The sequence below is a fragment of the Bactrocera tryoni genome, chromosome 4, assembly GCF_016617805.1.
Source record: "Bactrocera tryoni isolate S06 chromosome 4, CSIRO_BtryS06_freeze2, whole genome shotgun sequence".
Classification (NCBI taxonomy): Eukaryota; Metazoa; Arthropoda; class Insecta; order Diptera; family Tephritidae; genus Bactrocera; species Bactrocera tryoni.
This window is the reverse complement of record NC_052502.1, coordinates 75,818,766-75,838,968: the sequence shown is the minus strand read 5'-3', so window position 1 is coordinate 75,838,968 and position 20,203 is coordinate 75,818,766. Positions and strand designations below refer to the sequence as shown.

The following is a 20,203-nucleotide window of genomic DNA, read 5'->3' as shown; positions in this document are numbered from 1 at the left end:
AATAAGTAAATAGGGAAAACATTTTGATTAACAACTAAGAAAAATCATTTGGAATGACGAGAAAATTATTGTGAATGGCGTTTTCTTTTTGACACTTCACAGCCGCTCTTTACGTTTATTCTGAACAATTCTTTATGTACGTTGGAATCTGGAAAAGCCAAATTTCTTGATTACAATGTCAGCGTAATTACAAATAAATATATATTTGGCGAAAAAAGCATTCGTATAGAAGTTTACATAAAATGGACAGCATTCAACAAGCCGCTGCATTAGAAAAATGGGGATTCACATTGCCAGAACTATATCGATTGGCGCTAAGTTTCTACAAACGTAAGTTGATTAGATGTGAGATTATGGGAAAAAAGGGGTGATAAACGGTCACTTGAACAGCTGCTTATATATAGTACATGTTTGCTAACATTTCGTTTCAGAGAATTCAGGCAAAGCAATACACCTGTCATATGAGGATAATTTAAAATTGATAGCTTTTAAGCAACAAGCTACAATTGGTCCTTTCGATGCTAGCAGTGCGCCCGAGTTAGGGGTGCTGGACGTCATTGGGCGTGATAGGCGGATGCATTGGCAGCTCCTGGGGGATATCAACCGGGAACAGGCAATGGAGGGATTCATCGACTTGTTGGATAATATGTGTACCGCATTTCGACCTTACGTGGAAGCAGTTAAACAAAATCGCGATGAAACGTTGAAGCAAGAGTTGCGTCGTATGGAGGAAGATAAGTTGGAGAAAGAAAAGCGTGAACGTGAACAAAAAGAGTTGCTAGAAGAGGGCTACAAAGAAGAATTGCAAAGACGGAAACTAAAAGATGCATTAAATAGACAAACTTTTCAGCAGTTTAAGGTAAATACTAAGTAATATAGTTAAAATATATGAAGCAACGTGATTAACTTAATATTTAATTTGTATATTTTAAAGAGCTACGCTGAAATTCAGTTTCCTGGCAATCCAGAACAACAGGGCGTACTCATACGACAGTTGCAGGACGAGCATTACCATCAGTATATGCAACAACTGCATATGCATAATAAATCTGACATTGAATTGCATGAAGAAGGCGCGAAGCTACTTCAAAATGAAACGGGTGACACAGCAAGTGGATTGGATGAATGTAAGAATGAAGAACAGCAGCAAGACGATAACTGTCTAGATGAATTCATTACATTACAACCAGCTAACATGTGGACGCGGCCAGATATCGAGGTATTTAAGGCTGACGTATCGCAAGGTGAAGGAGATGGTGTGCTACATTTAGATCCGGGCGAAATTGTAACGGTAAGCAGATTAATTTGTCTCAAACACTTACCGAAACCGTAATAAGTGGATTGATTTTTTATCACAGGTACGGGTACCAACAATGGCAAATGGCAAAAGTATATTCTGGGAATTTGCCAGTGATAATTACGATATTGGTTTCGGTCTATTTTTTGAATGGAGCAAACCAACAACAACTGAGGTAGTTGTGCACGAGACAGACAGCGAAAACGGCGATTGTGATCTCGACGATGATCTCCAGTCAACAGCAGAAGATCTTGAAAGTGGCTCCGTAAATATAGACCGAGAATCGCTGGACGATGGCAGCACCTCAAAGCCATACGTATCGATAATAGTGCCGCTATATCGTCGCGATTGTTATAACGAAGTTTATGTCGGATCGCATTTGTATCCAACGGAAGGAGTATATCTGCTGAAATTCAGCAACAGTTACAGCTTTTTTCGCTCAAAAGCAATCTACTATCGCATATATTATGAACACTAGACATAATTTAATGGTAATTTTATTGGCCATGTACCTGTGCCGAATTGACTTTATGTTTTTCAAATTCAAATAAATAAATTTATAAATAATTTTATGATGAAAGCATATGTTTTTTGTATGATACAATTGACGTTGCACACCAGTTTTGTTGCTTTGTTTTGTTTCTTCAGCGATCAGCTGTTTATGAAATTAGTGAATTGCGGTTATTGTGTATAATGTGTTTCTCAAGGATGACGTAAATTATTTGCTCTTTAAATTACTAAAATGTTTACATTAACAACAGTGGCATTAAGAACTTTTAAGAATTTTGCTTGTAAATCTGCTAAAACACGTTACCTCAATGTACTCGGTATTGAAACTTCATGCGATGACACTGGCATTGCGCTGCTGAACGAAAGCGGTGCAGTGCTTGGCAATGCCTTGAACTCACAGCAAAAATTTCATACTAGGTTAAAAATATATATAAATATGAAGCGCATTTAGAAATTTTACTGTCTGTATTGATATAAATGCATAGGTATGGTGGCATCATACCCCCACGCGCACAAGATTTGCATCGTGCCAAGATTGCTGAAGTTTTCGAGCATTGCATGCAGGAGGCAAAGATGACACCTGACATGTTAGATGCTGTTGGTGTTACAACAAGGCCTGGTTTGTAATTAAGTTGACTTTTAAGAATTTGAACAGTAGCAATTAACTGCGTATATTTACAGGTCTGCCGCTCAGTTTGCTTGTCGGTGCGCGCTTTGCTAAACACATAGCACGAAAATACAAGAAACCATTGGTGCCGGTACATCATATGGAAGCACATGCTTTACAAGCGCGTATGGAACAAAACATACCGTTTCCCTTTCTGTGTCTACTTATAAGCGGTGGACATTCCCAATTGGTGTTTGTACGGAGCGCTACACAATTTCTGCTACTTGGCGAATCGCTTGACGACGCGCCAGGCGAAGCATTCGATAAGATAGCGCGACGCTTGCGTTTGTTCCTCATACCAAAATATAGTTACTGGAATGGCGGTCAAGCAGTGGAGGACGCCGCGAAGGACGCGAAAAACCCCGCCCGCTTTGAGTTTCCCTTACCGTTGGCACGTGAACGTAATTGCAACTTCAGCTTTGCGGGCATAAAGAATAATGCTTTTCGCAATATACGAGCGGCTGAGCGTCAGGAAGGTGGATTCGGACAAAAATTTATTTTCCTTGAATAAATTATTCACTTTTCCACAGGCACACCACCGGATGGTATTATCTACAACTACCACGACTTCTGCGCCGGTTTGCTAGCGGCAGTAAGTCGCCATTTAATGAATCGCACACAACGTGCACTGGAATTTACACTGTCCTGGTTTGGTGACACGCCACGTTCGCTCGTTGTATCTGGCGGTGTGGCCAATAACGATTACATTTTCAACGATCTTGCACATTTAGCAGAGCACTACGATTGCCGCGCATACCGACCGTCGAAGAAATATTGTTCGGACAATGGCGTTATGATTGCATGGAATGCTATTGAGCAAATAAAGCACGACCGCAGCTGCATGCGCTGGGATTACGATGCGGTAAGCACACAAGGCAAAGCAGCGTTGGGTGTAAGTATGCTGGATGCAGTTACAGAAGCGGGTATCAAATGCAAATGGGTGCAGGCGTCCAAATGGCGTGGTGCGCAATGGCCGCTTAAAGCGGCGCAATAAATTGTAGATTTGTAAAATTAAAATAAAGTTTATATAGTTTGGCAAAAAAATATATATTTTTTTTCATATATGGAAATATACAATTTAAATATATTAGGTTTTAATAGCAACAAAACTCTTTTGGGTTTACACTACCACCCCTGATGAGCTCTGCAAAGTCTAACGTAACCAAAAACACATTTCACATTCCCTGCTAAATTCCCAGTTCTGTGGAGGACGTTTTATATAATGTTACAACCACGCAATTATAACCAAAAAGAAAGTTTTTATTTTTATGTTGTAATTTTATTGTTGTTGTTACATTTTTTATTTAATATCTGAAATCAATAATTATAATGACTATAACTAAAGTAATGTAAAAGTTGATAATGTATATATATAAAAATATTAAAAAATGCATCATTAGTTCATTTTTCAATGTCGAACTACAATCATTTTTTGCTTTAATGTTTTTTATTGTAAGTATTTTGTGGTTACTTTAAATGTTTTATACTCCTTTAACGCTTAGCTTTGTGTGTGTATGTGTTTGCGTTCACTTTTACTTAAATTATTCAATTTATTTTGAAAAATTGCAGTAACTTGCTTATTTTTATTTTGAATTTGCTGTTTGCTTGTTTTAACGCACTGTACCTTCAATGGCATGCTGCGCATATAAATAATTTTATATTTTTAAATATATATATTTCTTTATATTGCCGTATGTATACATATTTATGCGGTAATTTGAAAAAATCCAAAACGAACGCGTTAATTTTATACTGCCGTATTTCAATATTAACTATTGTTGTTTTTTGTTTTGTTTTAGAAAAATCTTATTTATTGCTATTTGTGTGTGTATGTGTTGCCATATTATTCATATTACCACCAACTTGTACAAAATAGACAGACCCTATCATTCCCAAAATACAAATACTTAATTTTTTTGCGCTCGACGCTAACAATACATTTTTGTTATTGTATTTTTCCCACACGCCAATCCCGCCACTCGAATTTACGGTTTCCACACTACAATGAGTGCTGTTGACTCTTCTCGACAAATCGTTTACAAAACTTATATATTTTTTTTTATTTTTTCATGTGCATAGAATGAATTCATACGCGTTTGCAAGCTTATTTTGTTGTTATTGTTAGTTCTCTTGCTTTTGCTATTTGTTTGAAATGTCGTTTATAAATAAATACATAAAATTATAAGAATTTGCACTTCCTTTTCTTGGATGGTTCTGGTGGCTCCAACGCTGCTAAGATGGCCTCATCAAAAACGTTCTTCAAACCTTTCTGTTATTCAAAAGGGAGGTGTTGTGTTTAAAACACTTAAAATGCTAGCAAATGACTAACTAACTAACCTGTGTTAAAGCGGAGCATTCCACATATTTGACTGCTTTCAATTCCTTGGCCAGCTTCTCGCCTTGTTCCATGGTAATGGGCTTTTGTTTGTTCTTTGCCAATTTCTCTAAAGTGCTGCTCTCGTCACGCAAATCGATTTGTGTGCCAACCAATAGGAAGGGTGTTTTTTGACAATGGTGCGTGATTTCCGGTACCCACTAAGTAATAATAAAGCGCAATTTTTTTAAATTATCATATCTTGCATTGCATTGCATGAACGTATTTATGTATGTAGGTGCACTAACCTTCTCCTTTACATTCTCAAATGAACTGGGACTGACTACTGAGAAGCAGACGAGAAAAACGTCTGTTTGTGGATAAGACAGTGGACGCAGGCGATCGTAATCCTCCTGTCCGGCCGTATCGAATAGGCCCAGAGTGTATGGCTCGCCGCCGATCATAACTGTCACCGCATAATTATCGAATACGGTGGGCACATACTCCGAAGGAAATTTATTGGTCGTGTAAGAGATGAGTAAGCAAGTTTTACCCACGGCACCATCGCCGACAACAACACACTTGATAGTCTGCATGTTTGTGTAGCTTGTTTCTTTGCGTTTTTGCGCAGCTGTCGTCTAAATTGGCACTGCAAGCAACAAATTGTATTTATTTGAACATTTGGAATTAAAATTAAAGCAAGTTTTTATATTTTAAACACTTTTTTCACACAGAACCAACAAATAATACGAAAGACTCACAAGTTGCTACACATAATTTTAAATAGCACCCTAAATGTATGCAATAAATAATTGTAAATCATTAATGTGTTTTTGCTTAACTTTCCAAAAGCTATTTGCGACTAAATATTTTTGCAAACAATAAAACCTTATCAGACATTGATACGCGGCATAACATAAAACAATCGATTGGTGCTTAAAAAATATAGTATTAGATTGATTTAGAAAAACACTTATCGATTGGTAAGTACGTATGTACGGATACATTTATACAAAGCAAAAATTAAATAAATAAACGCGCACTTCCAACAAAACTAATGTAACGCTGTTAGAGCTAGATAAGTGGGTTGGTCAACACCTATGACAAAAAGGACACTCCCTGCATTGAATAAAATAGCATATCTACTAGCTGATTAGTTATAAGGGAAGAAATTTTAGTGTGAAATGTGGGGGGAGGATTACACATTGCCAGGCAAAAATATTTCTTTGTATAGTACGCTTTGTTCGCCATTTTCAATTATTCAATGGTTTGACAAAAATGTTCAATGTTCATGTGCTACGCCGTACATTTATTAACCAAAACTAGCACCTGTTGACCCTTTTTTACTGTCCGGATGTTGCCTTTGTAACATTTAGATATACATACTTTTTGGTAATAAAATGTCATCTAGAATAAAAATCGACAAAAAACTTTCTATAAAAAAAAAACATTGACGCATTCAAAATATTATCCATTGTTTAACGTTGTCCGTTATGTTTTGTAACGTTAGTTGTCAATTACGTAGCTTTAAAAGGTATCAATGGCTGTCAATTCGTATTAATCATTGGCCAAATTGAGTTGTAGATAACATTGTTGACTCTTAACACACTACCAATTGTCATTTCCTTCATTCTATAATTCGCCGTCTACATACATATACATATGTATGTATGTATGTATGTAGTCATAGGTGGGTAAGATTGTGTGCATGCCTGTTCTCCGCTTCTTCGATATATAGACACTTATAATAATTTTATGCAAAGAATTTTTTATGCTTTCATATCGTTAAGTATTGTCTGCTGACACTGGTATTAGCGGGGCGAATGTTCGTTTGACATTCTCTTCATTTATGCGACCGTTAAAAACATTAAGCATTTTGCTCCAAGTTGATTATACATATATTGTGTATGCAAGGCTGTGCTCACACAATCATACTTGGCTGCAGTTTCATTAAGGAAATTTAAATATAAATATACACGTACCGTGCGATCAGTCAACTGCCAACTTACAACCGAATACATGCATGTTTGTGTGGTTGTTTACGTGCGCGCGTGAGTGCTGCGCTTATATGACAAGCGACGATGTCGTATCGCTACTTTGAATTTATGAACTGCGCTGCGACTAGCCTCTTCACAAGAACTATGACTCAAAAAGCATTGAATATTGATAAGAAAAATTCGCTAGTTAGCGTTCATGTCTACATAAAATACTGGCTTTTAAATTATCTATAAAAACGCTATTGTACTTTAATTCGCCGCTCCCTTTGTAACTTCCTAAAACACACTTGCTAAAATATTATGCATATGTACATATGTCTCATCTGTGATGGTGAAAATACAAGTCGCCAACAGCGCAGTCGACCGCAACGAAGCGCTGATGCATTTTATTTATAAAGTTTTTTGTTGCTGCTACATACCAAAACTTGTTTTTTGGAATTCAGCACGGAACTTTTTTGTAATGCCAAAACGTGAAAGTAATCAACAAATTTAATATGTTGTCTACAAAAAAATTAAAACACAAATCTTATTGCGACACACACTTGCCAACACATCCGTACATACAGATATCTATAAATCGGCGGATATGCGTTTCTTGCGCTTCTCTTGGCTTATTTACTTGCTGTATCTCAATGGATACGCCGTAGAATGGGTCAAAATCGGCTTTTATGCTGGGAATGCCGCAATAAGTGCGTGTGTTTGTTAAGATTTTATTTTTCCTTTTTAATGGCATTCCTTTCGTTCTTGCAACGACGCCTTACAATTCAGCTAGGCGTTCTTCCACCGCCAACGCCGCTGCTGCCTAATATCGTTCGTTTGTTCGTACGCCGTCATCGTCGTCGTCGTTCTGCATACTGTGCACACACAGCACCGTCACTTTTCACACTTAAGAATTTTCTCTTTTCACACGACTTTTGTTTCGTATATTTTCATACATATAATGCACAAAAAGCCACAATTTTCACATACTCACGTCGAATATAAATCAAATATTTGCAAATTCACAAATCTTAACAATTTACTTACATATTTTTTTGTTAAAATCAGAAATTTTTAACTGGGGCTGGGCTCTATGAAATAATTTCGTCCACTTCTTATTCACGTCTACTTCCACAATCTGCTTCTTCTTCTTTGTTCTCCTATGACGAGTTGTACGGTTGCATGGTTGCGGCAGTAAGTAGTAAACTAACATATGTATGCATATGTTCCAAATAAGCAAACTTTAACCAATAAACAAACAATGTTAAAATCTGGCACGACAAAATAATATATATCATTCAAAACAAAATAAAATCAGATTTGAATTTTTGTTTAAGAGTATTTTAATCCATTTTTGTTCTACTTAAATCATTTCACTGAACTGTCACATATTAATATGTGACGGTACAAATGTGTTTTCAAAGGTTTGCAGATTGTAAAGGTATATCTCATATATACATATATATATACCATATATATTTATATATACTGAATTTAAATACGATTTTTTATTCATCATTTATCTCTAATTTGTAAAGAGCTTCTATTTTGAAATACGTGCTGTTTCCATGCAACCCTGTTCATTATTTACTAGTTGTGAACACAATCAAGTGGATCCCACTTTTACTCCGATTCGCCACTGCGACAATAAAAGAAAGATAATAAATACGGAGTATTAAATAAAATATAAAAATATATTTAACAATATGTCAGGTTTAATCGACAAAAGGTAATTAGCTTACAGTGCGATAATAAAAAATAATACAAATTTCGTTTTCTATGCAGAAAAAGAAGTCGTGAAGATGACATCTGTGATTCGACACCACTCTCTAAACGTATCAATCAGCTGCATTTGACAAATTTGGATGAGCCCCAGCAGGCAATTCAGCAATTGCATTTTAATGACCCCACCAAACAAGTTGATTTGTCTCAACTATACAACAACAATTACATCAATAACAGTGCTTTAAATATGCATTTGCATAACAAGCAACCTCAGACAGCAGACGAACAACAACAGCAACAAATACATTTGCAACATCCGTATGCACCAGAGCTTAACGAAGCTGAGAACCCATTCTACTATATTAAGAATAAGTTATTGTATGAATTGCACTATGAACGTTTAAAAAGATGTGTTGTTTAGAGTGTTTGTGAAATAATAAATTAGGTTAGTCATGAAAAAAGGAATGTGCAAAAGAAAAAAAGCAAATTGTACCAGTAAACAAAAGCAAGTTTATAATAGCTAAAGCAACAGGCTTCTATACTTTAATTTACCATAACAACTTATAAAATTTAAGATGATATATGATAGAATAACGTATAAGTTAAGTAATTGTTTGCGTTAGAAACGACTATTTTGTTCATGTTCCAATCGTACATACAAATGTAAATTTATACTCAATACAGAAAATGAATGCGTAAGTCATCGAACTGTTAAAGCAAAATGTTGGTTAGTAATTGACAACAGCTTATGTTCTTATTAAAGCGGATTGTGCACGTCAACTCTGTAAAAATAATTTCAATCATGTTAAAAGCCAAATATTTGTTCATGAACGTCTTAAAACAATAAATTATTTTTGTTTGTGAATATCTGAAACATTATAGTACATTCAGTGCGTGCGCACTCGACAACTATTTATGCTTCATTCATGCAACAACAATCTGGTGTTTTGCGTTTTGAGTCATTTGACAGTTTGCTCTCTTTCACTTTTCATTTCATTTACTACTTTTATCAATTTGCACTTTTAGTGATCGCGCTGTAACAAAAAAGATGAAATTTTGTAATAAAAAGATCGTACAAACTATATTTAAACTTTAAAAGAGATTGGCAGCTGAGGGCTGTCAGGCTCAGCGTGCTGTAAATTTTATGTGCCTTAAGAAGTGCCAAATTAGGGATGAATATTTAACAAACAAATTTTGAACAAACCATTTGATTTTAAAAAAATATGTAGCAACAAATTTGGACAACATAACAAAACAATAACAAAGTGCACTCGAAGACATTGCAAACAAGGAATAAATATATGCACTAATGTCTGCATAACAATGAGTCCATTTCGGTCGAAGAAAAATCGCTCGCTACCAGTGAAGGTGGTAACCTTCGATTCCGAATTAGAATTCAATTTGGGATATCGCGAAACGGGACAAGAACTTTTTGATTTGGTATGTCGCACCATAGGCTTGCGTGAATCATGGTATTTTGGCTTGCAGTATGTGGATACGCGTGGACATGTATCCTGGCTGAAGATGGACAAGAAAGTAAAGGATCAACGCATACAGTTGCAACCTAATGGGTTTTACGTTTTCAATTTCTATGCAAAATATTTTCCGGAGAATGTTAGTGAAGAGCTAATACAAGAAATCACACAGCATTTGTTTTTTCTACAAGTTAAACAAAGTATACTCTCTATGGATATATATTGTCGGCCGGAAGCATCAGTATTGTTAGCTTCATATGCTGTGCACGTGCAGTATGGTCCTTACGACTATGAAACCTATAAGGATGGTATGTTAGCGAGCGCAGACTTGTTGCCAAAAAAAGTTACCGACCAGTATCAAATGACGCCGGAAATGTGGGAGGAACGCATTAAGACATGGTTAGTATATGGTATACTAGGAATTATATGATGCAAAGTTTAAACCAGAAAATCATTCTATAGGTATATGGATCATGAACCGATGACGCGTGATGAAGTTGAAATGGAATACTTGAAGATTGCACAAGATTTAGATATGTATGGTGTGAACTATTTTCCTATTACTGTAAGTGTTGCTCAGCTGTTTTGAAATTAAGATGAATTCGAAAACAACTTTCACTATTTTTCACAGAATAAAAATAAAACCAAATTATGGCTGGGCGTTACCGCGATTGGACTCAATATTTATGAAGAAAATAATAAGCTCTCACCACGTACTACGTTTCAATGGAACGAAATAAGACATGTGAGCTTCGATGATAAAAAATTTACCATACGTCTGGTGGACACAAAAGTTTCTAATTTTATTTTCTACTCACAAGATTTGCATATTAACAAAATGGTATGCATTTTCTTCAACGTACATATTTTGTTGTTATATATTATTTTCCGTTAGATTTTAGATTTGTGTAAAGGCAATCATGATCTTTATATGCGACGTCGTAAGCCGGATACGATGGAAATACAGCAAATGAAAGCTCAAGCAAAAGAGGAGAAGCAGAGGCGCCAGCAAGAACGCGCCAAGTTTTTGCGCGAGAAGAAGCTACGCGAAAAGGCGGAACGGGAGCGCTATGAACTGCAAAAGCGATATGATCATTTACAGGAAGAGATGCATATGGCTAGTGATGCGTTGGTAAGTGCAGTTGCCTTATATTATTTAAATATAATAAAATAAATTATATATTTATTTTTGTGGTCCTAGCGGCGTTCGGAGGAGACCAAGGAGCTTTACTTTGAGAAAAGTCGCGTGAATGAGGAGCAAATGCAACTGACCGAATTTAAAGCACATCACTTCAAAACGGAAATGGATCGTCTGCGAGAGCGACAAATGAAAATCGAACACGAGAAAATGGATTTGGAGAAAAAGATCCGCGATGCGGACTTTTACGTACATCAATTAACGGTCGAAAAAGATAAACGAGAGGCAGAGGCGGAAAAGCTGAGAAAAGAGCTGCAATGTGCACAATTAGCCGAACGCGAAGCCACTGCGCGTCTGCTTAATTTTATCAATCATGGACGCAAAACATCCACCGATAGTTTAGTGGCCGTTTCAGGGAATACTGTAGTCGTATCGGCTACAAATACGGCTGTCAGTACGCCTTCGTTGACCAACAGCAATTCAACTATTGATATGGAAACGGCTGGCGGCGTCGAATTGACGACATCCCACAACGATCTTAGCATTACCAAAAACGACCTCTGCTCCGAGCTAATTGATGATTGTGAAACAAAGGAATTCATTCTCACGGATGCTGAAATGGAGCAAATCGCAAATTGTCGCTCAGAATATTTAAAGAAATCCAAACAAATGGAAAATCAGTTGCAAACATTACGTTCACAAATTGAATTGTTGAAAATCGAGGAAAATCAAAGTAATTTTGATATACTTAGTGATGCACTTATCAAGGCGGGCGAAACGAAATACTCAACGTTGAAAAAATTAAAATCAGGTTCGACTAAAGCGCGTGTGGCTTTCTTCGAGGAACTGTAGGTGGGCAAGGGAATATAATACATAGTTAGAATTTTCAATTGCGTTTGTCAATTAGAATTTCGCTATAGATTTTAGTGCTAAAAAAGTGACAAGTTGTATATCATTAGTTTTAAATAAAACATTTGCTGTTATACAGTATATAGTTAAAGTGTCTTATTTTATATATTAATTAAAAAAAGATAAATATAAATAATTAAATGATTATATTTAAATTACTTGAGGCTGAATTATCACCTGTAATAAATATTCATAAATTAAACTTCAAAATTTAAATTTGCCAATATGCAATTCCACTACGTTCCTCTTCTTAGGATCAATCCTTAACGTTTTTTAATTTCTGATTGTGTATGCAACATAAAAAATATAATATTTGATTTTTGTTTTTGCTATATCACTTAAACTTTCTTTTTTAATTCTTAAAAGTTTATTTTTATGTTTTAAAATTAAATATTTATTTATTTCTTGTTACATTTGTTTTCATTTCAAAAGCAACTCTGTTTAAACAATCTTTCAAATTGAACATACCCCACGAACAAGAGTTTCCCGCTTTTTAAAACAACATGGGAAAGTGAACAGGACGATCATTGGAAATTTTGCAAACTTTATTTCGCTGCTGAAACAACGATTAAAATAAAAAATCTAATAGGAATACATTAGTAACATCAGTTTATCGCGTGTTTTGAAGAAATATATAAGGATAAAAACATTATTTAGCGTGAAACGGCCAATAATTATGTAGAGCTCAAGTGGTGATCGCGAGCAGCTGTCAGGCACAGCATATTTAAATAGAAAAAAAAACCGAAAGAAATTACTTAGTGTACACAAATAATAAAAAATTGCAATGTTTATACAAGACCTCAGACAGGATTTTTACAATCGACTAGTGGGCAAACGCCTGCTTATAATTGTCAATTATGATATCGATGCTATATGTGCTAGTAAGATTTTGCAGTCCCTCTTCAAATATGACCACATGCTATATTCGGTGGTACCAATAATGGGTTTGGCCGGATTGCAACGCGCTTACAACGAACATCAGGGTGATGTAAAGTACGTGCTGCTAGTGAATTGTGGCGGTTGTGTAGACGTTGTAGAATTACTGCAACCCGAAGAGGATGTAACGTTTTTTATTTGCGATGCGCATCGGCCTTTGGATGTGTGCAACATTTACAGTGACCGACAGGTGGGCTATATTACATACCATGTTATGGATATATATATAAAATATATATAAATATAACTTTCTTATTATATTTTATTAAATATTTTTTTAAGGTGTGCATATTAGGTGATCCTGCTCTGGAAGAGAATATACCCACATTCGAATCCATATTTTGTGAATCAGAAGATGAGGACAGTGATAATGACGGCGATGATGATGCAGGCCATGATAGTGGTGCCGGCGGTTCTGATGAAGAAGGCAGTGAAAAAGTAGATCGACCACCCGCACAGAAGCTGAGTCGCCTTGAACGTCACGAGCAGCGTATTATAAAGCAACGTCAACGTCGTACATGGGAGAATGAACGAGATCGAATAATGTTCGAATATACACAATACAGCTTTTATGGGCGTTCGACGGCGTTAAACATATTTGAATTAGCTTGGAAACTATCCAAGGATAATATGGATTTGTTGTGGTGGGCCATTGTGGGTCTCACAGAGCAATTGATTTTGGGCAAAATAGAGAGTAGCGCGTATACGTTGGAAATTGAGAATGTGCAGTCGCATGTATCGCGTTTAACAAATAAAACCAACGATCAGAGCAATATGAGTGCCTCGAAGATAAATTTTGAAAATGACTTGCACTTAGTGTTGTACCGACACTGGAGTGTGGTGGAGTCAATGCGGTGTGTGGATGAAATTTTTTTGTGTAAAGTAATTTAACTGATAATTTAAATTTTTTAGTTACTCCATGTATTGTGCGTGCAAATTGCGTTTGTGGACTTTGCGCGGTGAGAAGCGTCTGCATGAGCTGCTGGTCGAAATGGGTTTGCCATTAGTGCAAGCGAGACAAATGTTCAGCGCAATGGATTTGGTGTTGCGTCAGGAGTTCTATAAAATGTTGGAAAAACTGGCGGAAAAATATAACATTCCGGATATAGTCTACGGTTCATTCACGCTCAATTATGGCTATCGAAATCGATATTCGGCGGCCGATTACGTTTATGGCATGCTAGCCATTTTGGAATCAGTGAAAAAGGATAAAACACCAGAGGATTGTTTTTTAGAAGCGTTGGATAGCTTATCGCGCAGTCATCGTGACATTATGCTGCAAGGCATTGAAAATGCCAAACTCTTACTATCGTCCATATTCAAACAAGTACAAAGCAGCTTGGAGGCGCATCAAGTGCTCTCTACAGGCACATTCTTCTACTACATTTTAAACGAAGAAAATACATATTTCTCCTACCCGTACGGTTTGACTTTGCTGGCAAAGTTTATGTTAAACGGTCACGTCGCGGTATCGCGTAGTCGGCAAGCGCCTGAATTGCCGCTAATCGCCAGTTGTCCGGTGGATTTGGAACGTGGCCTGTGCCTCTTGGTGGGTATACCACCGGTGCGTGAAGATTCACCGAAAAACTTCTTTGGCAAAGCGTTTGAACAGGCTGCTAGCAAATGTAACGCAGTTATTTTACAGGATTTCTTCGAGACCTCGCTAATACAAATTAGACAAAATGATATGGCGAAATTTTTAGATGCGCTCACTGTGCTTTTGGCTTAGTAAATTTGTCTTTTAAGTTTAGTTTATAAGCAGTTAAGTAAATTAATAATATAGACACGTTTTATTTATAAGAAATGTAACCAATATTTAACCGTTATATGACCTGATAAGATTGTTAATATTAGATTTCTAGTTATATTTGTAAACAATAGCACAACGATGACTTTGTAATTGGTCAATGCCGTTATACGTATTCATGTTTTATTTAGCATTTCTCGACGCAAAAGCACGCAGAACGCATTGAACCAAAAAAATATGGAATTTTATATGCAAACCATTAGAAAAACGTGCATTAAAATAATAGCAAAATAAAACACTACAAAAGTCCAGATTAAAATACGAGGAAATTGAACGAAGTAACGTTTTTTCTTTTAATTTTTTTATCAAAAGAAAAATGTCAAAACAGTATTTGTGGCATAAGAGAAATACTATTTTATTTGTCAACTCTGTTTCAGTATTCCCACTTCCGCCACCCTTTCCTCCACACTTCGGCAGGCGCTCACGATGCGCGCTGAACCCAAACAAGCCGTTTCACTATAGAAAACTGCATATTGCCCTGGCGTAAGCGCACGCAATGGCTTATCCAGAGTTATTGTCACGCCGGCAGTCTCTTTGGCTGAATTTTCAACCACGCAATCAACTAGCGGTTTTGTGTGCTGGAAGCGAAAGCGGCAACGCAACTGCTGACCAGCAACGTCAGCACCAGCACTTAAGGGATCGTTGCACAGCCAATTTGGTACACCTGCGTGTATGACATCGCTGTATAACGCGGGATGCTCATGCCCCGAAGCCACGTAGATAACATTATTGGCGACATCTTTTTGCGCCACAAAATACGGACGCAGGTAGGAGGCCAAACGACAACGTTGCCCAATGGTCCACGTGTGTACGCCTTCATGTGTGCCCACAATTTTTCCATTGTCTATATCCACAAAATGCCCCGTGCGCGGTTGTATGTACTGTAAGACTACTGCATGAATTTATTCAGCAGGAAAATGTGCTTTAAAGTTTTACCTCCTTAATAAACTGTTTGAAATCGCGATTTCCTACAAAACAAATGCCGGTGCTTTCCTTCTTTTGAGCCAGTCGCTCTAAGCCGCATTCACGCGCTAGTGCTTTGATTTCTTGTTTCAAGGCGTCACCCAGCGGGAACATGGTGCGACTGAGAGTGTGTCGTTGTATGCCAGAGAGAAAAAACGTTTGATCCTTGAACGTATCGCGTGGTATGAGCAAGTGCACGTCTATGTTTCAGGGAAATTATTTGCTTGAGCACATTTTCAACACAATTAAATAGCGTACATACCACCATTAGCGTTGTAGTGCTGCAGAAAGTTACCAAAACTTGTTTTTGCATAATGTCCCGTAGCAATGGCATCACATTGTAACTGCTCTGTGGCATATTTATAGAATAAGTCGAATTTTATATACTTGTTACAAAGTATATCGGGATTTGGTGTCAGTCCATTCTGATAATCTTCCAGGAAAGCGCTGTTGTTGGCAATTTATTATTTATATTGTTTATTAAAGACGGTAAATGTTAGTGTAGCACATAGTAGTCACACCTGAACACCGAGTTCCAATATTCCTTAACATAATTCACCGTGTGCAGTTCAATGCCAAGCTTTTGGCATGTATACTCCGCGTCACGGTAGTCCTGCTCACCACTGCAAGCGCCCATTTCATCAAATTCATCCCAATTTTTCATGAAAGCGCCAATCACATTGTAGCCTTTATTTAGTATAAGTCATAGCTTTACTTGCATTCTTGTATATTGAAAACTGAAGCACTAACCTTTTTGCTTGAGTAGCAATGCAGAAATGGCGCTATCGACCCCACCTGATATGCCAATCACAACATTGCGGAACATCCTAAAACGGATAACTCCTCGCGATTTTTCACCTAACAGCTGGTTTTTTTTGTTTACTAGCTTGACAGTCCGCAATGAACAGCTGCTCACCGGTTTAGCAGCTGACAAGTTGTAAATTGTGTTTATTTTATAGTGGACGTCAACTGGTGTATATTAAATATTTGTTGTGCTTTTAAGAAAGGAACTTGTAAAATGCAAACGGACTTAACACATTGCAGCCTGTGTTTATATCAAGATAAAATAGTAATACCCTTGCGCGATGACGTTAGTAAGGCTACGGCGGACATTTTGGCTACCGTGCACACATTTATGGGTTTGCTGGTAAGTTGTAAGTTTGAATGAATGGAAGTGGAGCACATTGTTTAATTTTTAAATATTTAAAGCTTACTAGCAACGATGCTATATGTGTAAATTGCTGGGCCAGCGTAGACAATTTTCGCAAATTTTGCTTGCTGATAGCTGAGCGACAGGCGACCGAGGTGCAGCAAGATACAGCGCTTAAGTGCTCAATCGAAAAGCATGCAACAGAAAATTACTCTGCGAATGACAGTGTTATGCATAAAGCTACACAAAATAGGAATGTTCCCATAAACCGCAAGGATGTAAGCTTGAAGACAGACGAAAATATAAAAACCAGTCCGAAAGGAAGATTAAAAGTGCAAAGCGAAGCAGAAACACAACTCGAGCAACAACCAGCATTTGTCGAAGTGAGAAATGGTGCCACCACAATAGCGCCACTCGCGTTGGAAGAGACAGCTGACAATGTAAAAAATAGACAGCATACGCATCCGCAACTCAATAAGACTGATATGCAAGATACAACACTGCAGCAAAACCAAACACATACAAATACTGAAGCGGAGCGCGACGCCGACACACTATCTGATACAGAAAGCGTTATAACTGCATCGAGCGCACAGACAAATGGAAGCCCACTGCTTGGCGGTAAGCCGCAGTATTTACTTGCTACTTTTACTTAACAGATGTATATGCAGTAATGTGCTAATTTTTTTGTAGATGCCGAAAGTCAGGCCGCGGAGGACAAATTGATTGCTAAGCACCTGCAGCTGAAATGTGAAGTGTGCGAATTTGAAGCGAAATGCTTTAAATCACTTAAAGCGCACTACAAGCGGCTACATAATAGCAACGGTTATGTAGTTTGCTGTGAGAAGCGTCTTTATAAACGCTTCATGTTGTTAGATCACATAAATGTGCATCGTAATCCCACATACTTTTCGTAAGTGGCAAAAATGTCAATATAATGTCTTGAAATTCAGCATTTTTACTTTTTTTTTTTAAAGCTGCACCGACTGCGACATGAATTTCGCTGACCGCCTGTGCCTGCGGAATCATATGCTGCTGAAGCATCCGCAAGCAACAGAGCTGCCGCACGTGTGCGCAATATGTGGTGCGCGTTTTGCTAAAGTGCGGTTTCTGCAGCAACATGCGCGCAAGCATATGAACGACGCGGCACAGGATGCGGAACAGCAGCAGTGCGCGATCTGCGCGAAGAGGTACATTGCAATACTACTTTATAGCGCGGGTCTTAATATTAAATTTCACTTATTAATATTGCAGCTTTGCGAATGCTGTGCGCCTGCAAGAGCATATGAAGCGTGTACACGACAACAGCAAGTTATTTGTATGCAAACACTGCGGGCATGAGGTGAGCGGCAAGCAGTGCTATGTGCGTCACTTGGCGCAACACGGCGCGAAGCGTGAGTCCACAATCGCCAAGCGGCGCGGTCAAGGCGTACAGTGTACCGAGTGCGATAAATGGCTAGCGAACAAATCTAGCCTGCGTGTGCATATGATCCGCCATACGGATCCAACGAGCGTGTACGCCTGTCAATTGTGTGATACGAAAGAGTCAACGCGTGTGGCACTGAACGAGCACAAGCGTCTGTGCCACGGCATTGAGCTGCAGCCACATGTTTGTCAGGTGTGTGCGCGCAACTTCAGCACAACGCGGAGCTTGCGGGTCAGTATGCTATTACTTTTAAACGTTTTGCCATTTTTCTTAATATTTTTAATTAATTTATTATTTTTCAATTTCTTTTTTTTAAGGAGCATATGGCCACCCACACCGGGGAAAATCTTTACAGCTGCAACTACTGTGACAAACGTTTTAAGTGCTCTTCCAATTTATACGCGCATCGCAAGTGGAAACACCCAACAGAGTGGGCGCAAGATCAAAGCGGTAAGGAGTTAGGTGATAAACATTATTTGATCAAAAAATAATAAATTATAGTTCTTGTTACAAATATTCTTTTAACGTTGATTGTAACATTCCATTCATTTATTTAAATACTAAATATTTTTTGCTGTTTTTATTGCATTGTTTTTTATGTTTTCCTTTGTTTTTCAGAGTACAAGCGTCTGTGCCACGGCATTGAGCAGCAGCTACATGTTTGTCAGGTGTGTGCGCGCGACTTCAGTACAAAGCGGGGATTGCGGGTCAGTATGCTATTATTTTTAAACTTTTTGCCATTTTCAATTTCTTTTTTTCAGGAACACATGGCCACCCACACCGGGGAAGATCTCTACACGTGCAACTACTGTGACAAACGTTTTAAAAGCAATTCCAATTTATACACGCATCGCAAGTGGAAACACCCAACAGAGTGGTCGCAAGATCAGAGCGGCAAGGAGCTAGGTTATAAAAATTTATTAAAAAAAAAATTAATTATAGCTCTTGTTACTAATATTTTATTAACTAATATTTTTTGCTGTTTTTTTGGTTTATTTATCGTATCTTTTCTCATAACTTATCGCATTGTTTTTTTATGTTGTCCTTTGTTTTCCAGAGCCACATGTTTGTCAGGTGTGTGCGCGCAACTTCAGCACAAAGCGGGGGTTGAGGGTCAGTATGATATTACTTTTAAACTTTTTGACATTTTTCTTAATTTATTGAATTAATTTATGTTTTTCAATTTCTTTTTTTCAGGACCACATGACCACCCATACCGGGGAAGATCTCTACAGCTGCAACTACTGTGACAAACGTTTTAAAAGCAATTCCCATTTTTTCGAGCATCGCAAGTGGAAACACCCAACAGAGTGGGCGCAAAATCAGAGCGGCAAGGAGTTAGACGATAAACATTGATTAAAAAAATTAATAATTTATAGCTCTTGTTACTAGAATTTTTTTAAAGTTGATAGTAACATTCCACGAATTTTATTTAAAGTGCAAAGGCAGAAAGTTTTCAAAAAAAAAAAAAAATAGTTTAAAAACATTAAATTCTATGTATGTAAGAATAAATTCAAAATATATAAATATGTATGTATACAAATTTAAAGCAATAACTTCTAAAAAAAACATAAATATTTAAGCAATTAGTAATTTTTTTTAAGATTATAGAAATAAATTTAATCTAAAAATAAAATAATATAATATTACGCTCAAAAGTCACTCTTTTTAGATTATTTGTAAAATTTGCATAGTGGTTTTGCAACCAGAAGTTTAATATTTTTATTTATCTTATCTTTTTCAGCATTTATTTTATTGTTTTTTATGGTTTTCTTTGTTTTTGCTTTATTACAATATTTTTTAATACTTTTCAAATAAATTTATCAATATTTTTAAATTATTGTGTTTAAATTGAATTTTCTTTACAAAGCTGTGCTTGTATTTTCCTTTTCTATTGTTTATTTTGCGTT

At 37.0% G+C, this 20,203-nt stretch overlaps 8 protein-coding genes across 8 annotated transcripts; 6 read left to right on the top strand and 2 right to left on the bottom strand.

Annotated features, from left to right (window-relative positions):
* Positions 1-114: 114 nt before the first annotated feature.
* LOC120774151 (Golgi resident protein GCP60) lies at positions 115-1,877 on the top strand. Its single transcript, XM_040103559.1, has 4 exons — positions 115-330; positions 432-859; positions 935-1,291; positions 1,359-1,877. The coding sequence occupies exons 1-4, from the start codon at positions 243-245 to the stop codon at positions 1,773-1,775; spliced, it is 1,290 nt and encodes a 429-aa protein (XP_039959493.1). The 5' UTR covers positions 115-242; the 3' UTR covers positions 1,776-1,877.
* Positions 1,878-1,971: 94 nt separating this feature from the next.
* On the top strand, positions 1,972-3,798 carry LOC120774152 (probable tRNA N6-adenosine threonylcarbamoyltransferase, mitochondrial). Its single transcript, XM_040103560.1, has 4 exons — positions 1,972-2,224; positions 2,293-2,426; positions 2,489-2,950; positions 3,005-3,798. Exons 1-4 carry the CDS (start codon positions 2,040-2,042, stop codon positions 3,466-3,468), a joined length of 1,245 nt encoding a protein of 414 aa, XP_039959494.1. The 5' UTR covers positions 1,972-2,039; the 3' UTR covers positions 3,469-3,798.
* Positions 3,799-4,088: 290 nt separating this feature from the next.
* Positions 4,089-7,993, bottom strand: LOC120774156 (cdc42 homolog). Its single transcript, XM_040103566.1, has 4 exons — positions 7,812-7,993; positions 5,097-5,437; positions 4,812-5,009; positions 4,089-4,743 (listed from the first exon to the last, which is right to left on the bottom strand). The coding sequence occupies exons 2-4, from the start codon at positions 5,382-5,384 to the stop codon at positions 4,654-4,656; spliced, it is 576 nt and encodes a 191-aa protein (XP_039959500.1). The 5' UTR covers positions 5,385-5,437; positions 7,812-7,993; the 3' UTR covers positions 4,089-4,653.
* Positions 7,994-8,371: 378 nt separating this feature from the next.
* LOC120774157 lies at positions 8,372-9,337 on the top strand. Its single transcript, XM_040103567.1, has 2 exons — positions 8,372-8,493; positions 8,550-9,337. The coding sequence occupies exons 1-2, from the start codon at positions 8,471-8,473 to the stop codon at positions 8,908-8,910; spliced, it is 384 nt and encodes a 127-aa protein (XP_039959501.1). The 5' UTR covers positions 8,372-8,470; the 3' UTR covers positions 8,911-9,337.
* Positions 9,338-9,519: 182 nt separating this feature from the next.
* LOC120774148 (moesin/ezrin/radixin homolog 2) lies at positions 9,520-12,096 on the top strand. Its single transcript, XM_040103553.1, has 5 exons — positions 9,520-10,363; positions 10,427-10,529; positions 10,596-10,805; positions 10,860-11,096; positions 11,166-12,096. The coding sequence occupies exons 1-5, from the start codon at positions 9,813-9,815 to the stop codon at positions 11,952-11,954; spliced, it is 1,890 nt and encodes a 629-aa protein (XP_039959487.1). The 5' UTR covers positions 9,520-9,812; the 3' UTR covers positions 11,955-12,096.
* Positions 12,097-12,507: 411 nt separating this feature from the next.
* LOC120774149 (cell division control protein 45 homolog) lies at positions 12,508-15,032 on the top strand. Its single transcript, XM_040103554.1, has 3 exons — positions 12,508-13,137; positions 13,230-13,801; positions 13,860-15,032. Exons 1-3 carry the CDS (start codon positions 12,796-12,798, stop codon positions 14,674-14,676), a joined length of 1,731 nt encoding a protein of 576 aa, XP_039959488.1. The 5' UTR covers positions 12,508-12,795; the 3' UTR covers positions 14,677-15,032.
* Positions 15,024-16,611, bottom strand: LOC120774153 (mitochondrial tRNA-specific 2-thiouridylase 1). Its single transcript, XM_040103561.1, has 5 exons — positions 16,468-16,611; positions 16,239-16,404; positions 15,980-16,164; positions 15,691-15,917; positions 15,024-15,635 (listed from the first exon to the last, which is right to left on the bottom strand). Exons 1-5 carry the CDS (start codon positions 16,541-16,543, stop codon positions 15,117-15,119), a joined length of 1,173 nt encoding a protein of 390 aa, XP_039959495.1. The 5' UTR covers positions 16,544-16,611; the 3' UTR covers positions 15,024-15,116.
* Positions 16,612-16,651: 40 nt separating this feature from the next.
* On the top strand, positions 16,652-19,719 carry LOC120774147 (zinc finger protein 354C-like). The gene is made up of 10 exons (XM_040103552.1): positions 16,652-16,864; positions 16,927-17,488; positions 17,561-17,780; positions 17,845-18,057; positions 18,122-18,524; positions 18,611-18,743; positions 18,912-19,000; positions 19,055-19,199; positions 19,351-19,406; positions 19,491-19,719. The coding sequence occupies exons 1-10, from the start codon at positions 16,736-16,738 to the stop codon at positions 19,647-19,649; spliced, it is 2,109 nt and encodes a 702-aa protein (XP_039959486.1). The 5' UTR covers positions 16,652-16,735; the 3' UTR covers positions 19,650-19,719.
* The last annotated feature ends 484 nt before the right edge of the window (positions 19,720-20,203 follow it).